This window comes from Rhinatrema bivittatum, chromosome 2, assembly GCF_901001135.1.
Source record: "Rhinatrema bivittatum chromosome 2, aRhiBiv1.1, whole genome shotgun sequence".
Classification (NCBI taxonomy): Eukaryota; Metazoa; Chordata; class Amphibia; order Gymnophiona; family Rhinatrematidae; genus Rhinatrema; species Rhinatrema bivittatum.
Window position 1 is genome coordinate 137,689,723 of NC_042616.1, and position 12,391 is coordinate 137,702,113.

Here is a 12,391-nt window from a genome sequence, read left to right on the forward strand (position 1 = left end):
GTTCGGACCCCTCCGAGGACGGCAGCAGGGCCGGTTCAGCAGGCTCAGTTAGAAAGTCTGTTAGTGGTACCGGTTTGAACCCCTCCGGGGGTGGCAACAGGACCGGTTTAGCAGGCTCTTCTCGGGGTAGTGCAGCAGGCTCGGACCCCTCTTGGGGCGATGAAGCAGGTTCGGACCCCTCTCGGGGTGTTGTAGCAGGCTCGGACCCCTCTCGGGGCGATGAGGCAGGCTCGGACCCCTCTCGGGGCGATGAGGCAGGCTCGAACACCTCTCCGGGCGTTGTAGCAGGTTCGGGCCCCTCTCGGGGCGTTGTAGCAAGTTCGGACCCCTCTCGGGGCGTTGTAGCAGGCTCGGACCCCTCTCGGGGCGATGAGGCAGGCTCGGACCCCTCTTGGGGCGATGAAACAGGTTCGGACCCCTCTCGGGGCGTTGTAGCAGGCTCGGACCCCTCTCGGGGCGATGAGGCAGGCTCGGACCCCTCTCGGGGCGATGAGGCAGGCTCGGACCCCTCTCGGGGCGATGAGGCAGGCTCGAACACCACTCCAGGCATTGTAGCAGGTTCGGACCCCTCTCGGGGCGTTGTAGCAGGCTCGGACCCCTCTCGGGGCGATGAGGCAGGCTCGGACCCCTCTTGGGGCGATGAAGCAGGTTCGGACCCCTCTCGGAGTGTTGTAGCAGGCTCGGACCCCTCTCGGGGCGATGAGGCAGGCTCGGACCCCTCTCGGGGCGATGAGGCAGGCTCGAACACCACTCCAGGCATTGTAGCAGGTTCGGACCCCTCTCGGGGCGTTGTAGCAGGTTCGGACCCCTCTCGGGGCGGTGAAGCAGGCTCGAACGCTTCTCCGGGCGTTGTAGCAGGTTCAGATGGCAGAGTAGCATGGTTAGAGGTAGTGTGCATGGAAGACACAGATTGTACTGCCGTGGGCTTGATACCTCGAGCCAAAGTCTGATGCTCCTGATTTTGTTTCTGGAGGAGCAGTTTAGAGAAGGCACAGGCAGTTCTAGGACGTCTAGGGAAGGTGCTCGTTAGTGTCCACTTGGCAGCTGTGGGAAGCTGAGCCCTGCTAGAGTTAATCAGCTCTCTCCGTTGTAGAGAAACCTGTTCCCGAGGCTCTAGCACTGGTCTCACAGAAGCCTTCTTGGCCAGGTAAGTCCTGGGTTTTTCTACCCACAAACTGCCAGCAAAAATGTCTGTTTTAGTTGAGCCAGAAACAGAAAACTGGTTAGGAGAGCTGATAGCTTTTTCTAATGGCACAGCTGGTCCTTGAGCAGAACAACAGGGGCAGGGTTTGCCTGGTGGTAACAAACACGGAAGACAGGAGCATTTCCACCACCCTGGTTTAGGAGCCAGACAGTTCAAACATTCCTGATAGACAGAGACATTTTTCTTGTTGCAATTATTGCATGACCAGTGTTCCTGATCAACAAGTTCACAGGCTAGACAGTTCTGATAGCTTGGATAATTCAAAGTTTGACAGGAATTGCAGGTATAAAACTTTAAAGAAGGAGGCATCTTGAATTAGTGAAAAGTGGACTCACCGGCAGGACACAGACCTATCTCTTCCCCTGGAAAATGTGATGGCTTCGGCATACTGTTACGCTTGGGCTCCGGTCAGGAGTCGTGCACACCACCCAGCAGGGTGGCTCCAGGTGGAGAGAGACAGGAAGCTCGAACCAGAGTCAGGCACCAGGCTGGGTCAGGGCAGGCAGCAATTAACAGAGTCTGGGTTCAGGCTGGGTCAGGGCAGGCGGCAAGTGGCAGTGTCTAAGTACAGGCTGGGTCAGGGCAGGCGGCAAGTGGCAGTGTCAAGTACAGGCTGGGTCAGGGCAGGCGGCAGTCAGCAGTGACTGGGTCCAGGCTGGGTCAGGGCAAGGCGGTCAGAAGGCCCGTAGGCCACACACACACACACACACGGAAGGCCCGTAGGCCACACACCAATAGCGGGGCAAGGCAGGTCAGAAGGCCCGTAGGCCACACACACACACATGGAAGGCCCGTAGGCCACACACCAATAGCGGGGCAAGGCAGGTCAGAAGGCCCGTAGGCCACACACACACACACGGAAGGCCCGTAGGCCACACACCAATAGCGGGGCAAGGCAGGTCAGAAGGCCCGTAGGCCACACACACACACACGGAAGGCCCGTAGGCCAGGTATGGAAATCAAGGAAGAAGGCCCAAAGGCCGCACACGGCAAGGCAAAGAAAGGAAAGGCCCGAAGGCCGCACAAGGCAAGGCAAGGCAAGGATAGACCCGAAGGCCGCGCAAGGCAAGGCAAGGCAAGGATAGGCCCGAAGGCCGCGCAAGGCAAGGCAAGGCAAGGATAGGCCCGAAGGCCACGCAAGGCAAGGCAAGGCAAGGATAGGCCCGAAGGCCACGCAAGGCAAGGCAAGGCAAGGATAGACCCGAAGGCCGCGCAAGGCAGGCTAGAGCAGGGAGCCCAGGTGAGCTCGATGCCGAAGCACCGAGGCATCTGTCAGGCAGGGTTAAGAGGACCCACCCAAAGCATAGAGTGGACATAGGAGATGGACTGGGCCTGTCAGGAAAGCCAGCACTAGAGGGACCCCTGGTGGTGAGGCGGTAGCACAGCAGCCACAGCCGTAACATCTTCTTTGTCCCTTTGTCCTTCTGTCCATCTTACACCTGTTGCTGCAGCCAGAATTGTAATCATGACAATGAAAGAAATTGTCCCATCAGATGTGGCCTTTTATATTTTCTGTAGCCGATACTACTCTGAAGGTGGCAATTTTTTTTGTGACTTTAATTTTCTGAGATAAATATCACATCAGATATTGCACTTTAGTATATAAGGATTGGATGTCTAACCTGCTTATATTCTCTCACAGTAAGTCTGTTACTATATTTGTGTAGGGCCCTAATGAGATCTCTACAAAGGAGTAAAGCCAAGTGGTTAGTTAGTTCAGGGCAGTGTAGAGTAGAGAAAAGTATTAGGGTCTGCTGTAGTGAGGGTACATTTTCTAAGCCATGATAAGCAATTAACATGAGAAAAACAGCATTTTTATTGCACATAAAATGCTGTTTATCTCATGATAATCACGATGGGGCAAAGGCTGGCTGGCTACAGTTTGGAAAATATTGTCAACTGGGCCAGGCCCTGGGGGGGGGGGGGGGGGGGGGGGGGGGGGGTTCTGGGCTACCATTGGATCACCATGATATATTTTAAGTAAAGGGAAGGGTCCGAGGTGGGAAGGACATAGGGCGGGAGTCACTAGAATTGGTTGACTGTAAGTAGAGGGCAGCTATTGAAGGTATGTGTGGGGGTTATCATTGGGAGGGGATTTGGTTTAGTGAGCCAAATTTTCACAAAAATGAAGGGGTTTGGGAAGGGCAGGGCATTTCCGCAAAATTATTTTATTTTTTACTTTTCTAAGGCTACGCTGCCTTGATAGGTGGCCGGGGGAGGGAGTGGATGGGGGTCTAAATAGACTCCATAGGGAACTTTTTTTAGGCTGTGTGGCCTTTTAGAAAATGGTGATCCTGTGCAAGTGGACTGTCATGACACATTTTTGCCCGGCTCCCTGTCATATTTTTTCTCACAGACTTTTTCCATGAGAAAAATATTGTGGGGAAACTGCCATGATATTTTCCCAGGAAGGGCTAAATATTAGGGATTTGAATCGTTTTTGAACGATTAAAATTATTGTCAGATAATTTTTAAATCGTCCAAAATCGTTAGGGTGCACGATACACTACAAATGCCCTCGATTTATCATCAGGGGCATTTGTATTGTATCGTTAAATAGGGCACGGGAATTATTTGGGGGAGGGCGGGAAAACCGGCACACCAAAACAACCCCTAAACCCACCCCAACCCTTTAAAACCAATTCCTTACCCTCCCGAACCCCCCCAAAATGTTAAGTTACCTGGTGGTCCAGTGGGGGGGGGGGGGGGGGGGGCGGTCCCGGCGCGATCTCCTGCCCTCGGGCTATCAGCGCCATTTTGGCTGCCACTAATTAAAATGGCGCCGATGGCCCGATAAAAAAAAAACCCACCCGACCCTTTAAATCGACCCCCCACCCTCCCGACCCTCCCGATCCAATTCACATCGCTAGGAAGGCCCGACCCTTTAAATCGACCCCCCACCCTCCCGATCCAATTCACATCGCTAGGGAGGCCCGTGCCGCTAAAAAAACCCAAAAAACACCCGACCCTTTAAATCGACCCCCCCTCCCGACCCCCCCAAAACCTTTTAAAATTACCTGGTGGTCCAGGGGGGCCTCGGGGAGAGATCCAGGGGGGGCCTTGGGGAGAGATTTCGCGGCATCAGCTGTTCTAAAAAAAAAAAAAAATTGGCGCCGATGCCCCTTTGCCCTTACATTGTGACAGGGTATCCGTGCCATTGGCCGGCCCCTGTCACATGGTAGGAGCACTGGATGGCCGGCGCCATCTTTAAAGATGGCGCCGGCCAGGGGCTGATGAGTAAAGTGGCCCCCCTGGACCACCAGGTAATTTTAAAAGGTTTTGGGGGGGTCGGGAGGGGGGGGTCGATTTAAAGGGTCAGGTGGTTTATTGTTTTTTTTAGCAGCGTGGGCTTCCCTGGCGATGTGAATTGGAATCGGAAACGATTCCAATTCACATATCTTAACGATCAGATTCCCCCCCTCCCCCAGCCGAATCTGATCGTTAAGACAATCTGGCACATGATTCACATCTCTACTAAATATAACAGGAACATCTCCCTCGCTCCCATATTTCACCCCTTCTACAATAAAATATCATCGATTGATAAATAACCTCTTTGATTTGTTCCTGTTTGCATAAAAGTGAGTGACCTCTAGTGTCTGTGTGAATTTTTAGTTTGGATTTCAGGAGAGAAGGAATGTTTCCATTCAGTTCTCTTTACTTTCCTGAGTGAAGGCCCAAAGCCTTGAACGAGGAGTCTTGGAAAATATAAAGAGTAATTCACAACTCTCACCCAGTGATTGGTAAATGGACTCTAAGAGATTCTGAGTAGTTTACCTCTTAAGTAGATTTTTTGATCAGGAGGAAGATAGAGCCACCCTTCTGAATCACTAAGACAAAAGTGAGCAGCATAAGCTCTTAAGACAAGGTAGTTATACAGTGAGAGGGATGCCATGAACAATAAATGGGAGAGGCACTGAGGCAGACCTATGAAGTAGTACTAGTTTTAGGTTTGTTGGTCTGGTGTTTGTATTGTAAATGTGTTATATAATTTTATTTTACTGTACATCACTTTCAGTAATTTTGCATATTCATAAAGGTGATTCATAAATTTGTTGTAAATAAATAAATCTTAGTATCTTTTAAGTTGAATCAGTTCCCTTGCTCTTTCAGGGAAAAGGAGAAAGGATAACCCAACCAAATCCAACAGAGGGAGTGGAAGTAAGGTGTGAGGAGAAGGAGGGGCATCTATGTGGTTTAATCATAACAGATACCCTTCCAGTATATAAAGGAGAATCAAAGAGGTACCCAACTGGTACAACAGAGAAAGACAGTAGAGGAGAAGCTGAATAATTCAAGATCAAGCATTTGAATCCCAGGGACTGTAAGGGGAATTAAGGCCTGGATTCATCCTTCTTTCGCAGAACGGTGAATCCTGCGAAAACGGGGGGTGGGGGGCGGGCCTGAGAAAGCCTGCAGCCTTCGCACCACTGCGGTGCGCCGGCTGCCGGTTTTCGCACCGAATAGCGACACCATAAAAGGTGTAGTTATTCGACGTGCTATTGCCAATGATAATGTTAGTAACATTATTGCTGGAAGCGAAAACACCGCTGACTCCGCCCCGACTCCTCCCCTCCCCCTAATTTGCATCATATCGCATGCGAAAAGGGTTTAGAAAATAACCCCCTAAATTGGTAAGAGGAACCCCATATTTCATAGGAACTCATGAAAGCTTTACATTATAGCCAAGGATAAAGGCGAGACCCTGAAGGTTGAACCAAGGGATCACAGAACCACAGCTTCCCAGTTGTGCTATTTTGACTTGCTTTATAGAGATTGACTAAAAGAGATTTGTACCAAGTACCATGTTAAATGTTTAAAGTGTTTCATCAATAAAGCTGTGTGCAGCTTGGATTTTGGCATTCACTAAAGAAACAGATAATTAACATCCATGGCTCAGGAGTTTATCCTCCTCCCCCACACCGCCCTAGAGAGAATCCAGGACTGATACAGAATTGTGAAGAACTACTCTTGGCTCCAGTAATGAATGTGTGCCTTGTGGACTCCTAGCAGGGACCCCAGACCAGTAGTTATATTTGCATAGATAACAGCACCACCAGTATGATTGATATACAGAATATTGGTATATAAAATAATATAAATAAATATTATGGCTGCAGTAATGCCATTTGCTACATCTTCACCAGTCACAGTACATAGATAATACATATTGTGAGGCATTTACTGTGTGATAAACATCTTATTGTACTTTAATACAATAGCCGTAAGTGTTTGTTTCAGAATCTATAGTATAAATGCAGTTCCTTAAATGGGAGGAAACTCTATAACTTTCATTTTTTCAAGTTCCCTAAAAGAGCACTGGATAATTCTACCTGGCCTAAACATATATTAAAACACAATGCATTCATGTTTTATAGCACAATGCAGCAAGCAATGAAATATTAGCTGTTAAATGAGGTGGTATCAGCTTGAACTCACACAGAATCAATACATTCAATCCTATACTTCCCACGTTCGGTAGAGCTGAAAATGTAATGCAATCATCTTCTGTCAGGGTGATATTAGCCAGTTAATGTGCCTTGAACTCCAAAATGGCATTTTTTAAAAATGTCTGACAAGAACAGATATTAAAAAAGAGGATTAAATCTACGGCGTTGATTTCTACTCATGTTTGCAACTATAGTATGTGTTTTTGCTTATTTTCTTGATGTTGTATCTTAGAGCTATACTCATAAGTGAAAATATGATAATACTGATTACTTAATGAAACTCCTATATTAAAACCTGCACATTATCAATGGATGTTGCTACTAGTGCTGCCAAAAGCAAGATAACAATAAGCACATCAATACTAATTAATGAATTTCAGCTATAGGATAATGCTAATACTTAAGGGGCCAATTTACTAAATTATATTACAACCATGCAGTAATATACATTTTAAATGATCTATTCACTAAAAGGTATAGCTCTTTTAGTGAATATTGTGTTTAGAAATGTTTTTTAGAATGGCCAGCATGCATGTACATAATTGGCAGTGGTGACACATTGGCATTACTGACCACCCCTTCTCTACAAAGGGAGAGAGCATCATGCCTGCCTCTCTGCAGGCTCACCCTGTTAAGTGACTGCATGCCCTATGTTCTCCCTCTCATCCACAGGTAGGGTCATTCCCACTGGCAAAGCAGAGGCTATAGCTAAAAGACTAAAAACTATTCTTCATTGTTACATGGTGAAACAACATCTGTCATAGAGTTCCAAAGTTATAGATATAAAGTATTTTTGGCCCAGAAAGTTAATAAATATGTATATTATATGAACCTTCTACAGCAGAAGACATAGTAGGTCCCAAACCCCCAAAGTACATGCATGTTTGCCAAGACCTACTATGGTTCTAACATGAAGATTATGTTCCTTGCAATTGCAAGGTTTTGCCCAAAAAAGCCCACTTATACACTCCCTGCAGAAATTTAAGGTAAAAAAATAAATTTCTGTTATAAACTGCATCACCAAAATCAACCAGGATGAACATAATATGTGAATGAGCCTTTTTGAATTGCAGGTCCAATTCTATGGAACACTTTACCTCCTAGCTTTGAATTAAAAGCGGTATATAAATACTTTAAAATAAGTAAATAAATAAATAAATAAATTCCAACTCCAAAGAATTCAAGAAAACACTAAAATATTATGTTTTTAAACTAGCCTTTCCAAAATTTTGTGACTCTTCGACCTCCCAAAATTAGACTTATTTAATTTTGTGACCTCTTTCCTGAAAAATATTGGTTTTTATTTTGATGTTATTTAATTTGGTCATATTATAACGTTTTTCAAGTCTTACTTTCTAAATTAATGTTTAAGATTAGTCTTTTATTTCTGCATCTATGCTTTTAATTTTTTACTTCTTATTTTAATTTATTTTAATTCTGTTTTATCCAATATTATGTATGTTCATTGTAACCCATCCCGAACATTGGAAGGCGTGGGATATAAATACTTCAAAAATAAACAAATTAATTAATTAATTAATTAATTAATTAATTAAAAGGATTTACCATATAGCAACTACTGGTTACTGAAAAAGTGGGAGATAACATTGTATCTTATAGTATTCAAAGCAATCCAAAGATGAGATACCTTTTCTTTTCCATGATTCCCATTTGCAGATGGACATCAATTAATTCCATGAGTTGCTTCTGTAATGTTTTCTCTTTGTTTTCAATTTGTTTAATGAAGGTATGATCCAAGAGATTACACACTGTTGGACGTTTCTCAAAATCTTTAGTTAAGCACCTGTAATTGCAGAAAATATATTAACATAAAATTCTTGATTTCATATCAGTGTCCATTTCTAACATTTTTTCCTAAGGATTATAGTATTTAGGTAGACTCAGTATTGTATGAGAAGAATTAAAAAGAAAGAACAAAAAGAGGCCAACCAACCACAATACAAAAAGAAGAAGCTGTACCAGGGGAAGCAAACAGAAAATAACAACAAATCTGGTTGTATTATTATTATTATCAAAATGATTTAATGACACACCCTTAAAAACATGCATTAAAAGGAGACAATTTTTATGTAATTTTTTAGAATTATATAAAGCCTCAAAATGTAAATATATAAAAAAATCAGTATTTAAAAAAAAACACTATAAAGAGTTCAAGAGGATCCTAATATTCAAACACAATAAGGGTTCCTCGTGGTCTTGAAAAAATCCGAGATCTCCTACCAGTCCAAAACTCCAGGTGTGGTATCCCCAATGATTTGTACAACAGCATAATCACCTCATCTTTTCTAGTAATTAGTAATTACCCTCTTCCTGGGGCACACTAGCATCCCTTCATCGCTAGCCACTGTCTTGTTGCTCTGTTTCCCTATCTTCAAATCATCAGGTATAACCACCCTGAGGTTTCTTTCCTGCTTTGCAGACATTAGTATTTCATTTCTTATTGCATACTGCTCCCTGCGATTTCTGTACCCAAAATGCATAACTCTGCATATTTTTTTTGTATTGAAGCATAGCTATTAAGCAGTTGATTATTCTTTAAGCTTTCTTTATTTACTTCTCATTCTGTCTATTTTCTCAGGTAAGACAACTATGTGACAGATCTTCACATCATGCACAAAAAAAGCAAATATTTCTTCCTAATCCTACTGCAATACATGCTCATAATGCTATCTCATAGGATCAGCCCCAGGACCCATCCCTGAGACATTCTACGGATCACTTTTCTGTCTTCAGAATGAATTCCATGTATTGCTACTCTCTGTCGCCTATCTCTCAACAAGCATCCAATCCAGTACACCACCTTGAGGCCCACTCCTGGGTTGCTTAAAACAGAAATGATTCCCTTTATTTTATTCTAAAATTAGTATATTTTGTTACTGATCTAATTGGCTTAATCAATTGTGTTACTCACTTATTAATAAAGTCCTTAAATTCTGCTGACCAAAGCTCTGGCTGGCGAAGCGATGGAGGTGGATTTCTGCGCAAAATTTCACGTTAAGATCTATTAGAACATGCAGACTTGCAAAGAACAATGAAAACCAAGTGAGTGTATTGAGTATTTAGGCAACAATGGAAAAGTATTGATTTCAGTAAGTTAAAAGAACATTTGGTACAGCACACAGCGCTACAGTAAACCTTCTCCTTTACACTGCATATAAAAAGGAATAATAGAAAGAAATTCTAACAGTGAAATTTAGCCTAGCCTAGCTGTCATTTTCCATACATGGCTTTTAAAAGTTTAGTGTTCCTAATGAGCTATCAATCTTGACTCATGTATAAAGGCAGGTAAATCACTCTTTCAAAAATGCTTACTGAATGTCCTATATTACTGTCTTTGAGCACGCTTTCTTTTTTTTTTTTTGTATTAAATCTTTGTAATTTACTGGAGGGATCATGATGACATGTTAACTGTCTCACTAAAATGAGGCATCAGAATTTGTGAACAAAGGCATTAGCCTTTTGTCATTCACTAGATAATAAAGGCCCAGTTATAACGCTTCACATTATTCTCACTGCTTTGGAACAGAATGGATCTCTTATGTTACATGATCATGAATGCAAAAGGAAATTGCCTGAAAATGAGGCTGTTACAAGTCTGTAATCAAGCTGCATTGATCACGCACGATAGTTGCATTTTCTCAAGTGCTACTTTATGTAAATAATAGCAGCATTTTCTTTTCATGGCTGAAATGAACTTTGCCTTTAATTCTACATAATCCTTTAAGCACCTATAATGAGAATAATGCACAGTTCATATAAGCTCTCTAAATAACTGCTCATCTAGCTGTATAATGTGAAAATACCTCAGAGGCTTACCCTACAAACCTAGTAATTACTTACGGATTGCAGAATAGCTATTAGCCATAAAAGAGAAAACTCTTGTCTTTAGTATTATTGGGGAGGGGGATAGCTAAAATCTTTCTAGAATTAGTTTTTAGTATTTACACAGCCACATAATACTCAGAAACTGCATAATATTATACCATACTTGTCCTGTGCATTTTAAGAACTGTTACAGTGACTGGAAGAAACTGGAACTGTTACCTGGGTATTTTGAAAAGAGCTCTCATAGGATGTAGGTCAGCTAGCGGAGGATCTCCATCTCCCAGCTCTATCGCAGTAATTCCCAGCGACCATGCATCACACCTGGCATCATATGCTGTATCCAGCTGCTGCTCACATGCAATTACCTGTTAGCAATATTTTAAAACTCTGTTTGATAAATATCAAAGCCAACTGCTGAGCAGGTAACTTCTCAGACAGCAATGTTATTAAACCTTCACATTCAATGGCAGTCACAGCATATGCTGATTTTAGATATTGTGCATAAATTGCATCTAAATTATTGTTGATTGCAGCCTAACCTATTTGCCTTTCTATCAATTTCCGATAAAGTACCCTAACATCTACAAATAATGTTGTATTTGAGTTAATTGCTCGTTAGTTACATTGAAGTATATAAGCACTGCAGAAAAACATTCCAAAAGAATGGACAAAAGAGCACTAGTATTGTTGAAATGGTATTACTTGAAACAGAAATCTTTATTGATCATTCACAAAAAAATTAAAATAAATGAACAACTTAATGTTGACAAATGTAGCACAGACAATCATGTGACCCTTATTAAGTTAAACATGGATCAATTGCAGACTGTGCACTTCTATGGTGTGAATGATGCTAATACATTTGTTGTCAACGTTGCCCATCATGGCACAATTATTTTCAAGCAGACCTAAGTATGTTACAACAATAATGAACACAAAAACCATTTAAGCAAGAAATATGCTTTTCCTTAACAATTACAATGACAATGTTAGAAAGTACATAAAATGAGTAGCCAGTGTAATATCCAAAAAGTGCGTGCAATAAATCAGAACACAAAGAAGTACGGTGTTCCTCCTGGGTATGGTGTCAAGTGCCTTGAGAAGACCCTTGTTTCGCCAAAAGCAGCTTCCTCAGGGGGGAACCCCTGATATAAAGAACACCCGATGATCTATGATAGGCTTCTCATCTAATAGGGAGAGAAACCAAGATATATGGGCTTAAACACCAATTGATTTGTTAGTTACAGATGAACTGGCTCATATACTAGACTGGTGAAGAATTTTCAAACATAATGTGAGTAGAAAGGTCACTCAACATCAAATGGTCAATTAGTGTGCAGAGAAAACAGAAGCAGACTTAGCTCAGCACGATGAAGGAATGTGATAAGCACGGAGAAAAGTGCATCTCAATAAAAATCCACTGTATCTGAAAACGTGGGCAGGTCCCCTCTTCAGGCTGCCTCATGATAAGGATCATGATTGAAAATGTGTTTACCATGGCTAAGCCTTCCTCCTGCTGTGCATTCTCACTGGCAGGAACCAATAATGAGGTGCCTCATATAATACATTCAGCCTAAAGTGGTCTCTGTCTGTTCAGGATTGGTGGAAAAAGCACATGCAGAGAACTGTGCCCATTTGTGCAGGTATTTTTTTCCAGCAAAAGTATGTGCATACCGCTCTCTGGAACTCTCACTTAAGTTCTGTTGGCCCCTGGAACCCAAGGGCTCAACCTGTGGAGAACAAGGCTGGTATAAGTGAAGTTCCAACTCAGTCACAGCCAAGGGTGTGTCCATCATCTGTCAGTGTGGACCTAGAAGGTTTGCCTATTAGATTGCATCAACCACACCACAGCACAGGGGCTCTCAACCATGACAATACAGGTACAATGAAT

At 43.1% G+C, this 12,391-nt stretch overlaps 1 protein-coding gene across 1 annotated transcript in view; it reads right to left on the reverse strand.

Annotated features, from left to right (window-relative positions):
• Positions 1-10,715: 10,715 nt before the first annotated feature.
• MYO3A (myosin IIIA) overlaps positions 10,716-12,391 on the reverse strand; it is a 222,201-nt gene continuing 220,525 nt past the window's right edge. The window contains exon 6 of the mRNA XM_029588670.1: positions 10,716-10,865. Within this exon, the coding sequence (XP_029444530.1) occupies positions 10,716-10,865 (150 nt within the window). The remainder of the gene's footprint in view (positions 10,866-12,391) is intronic.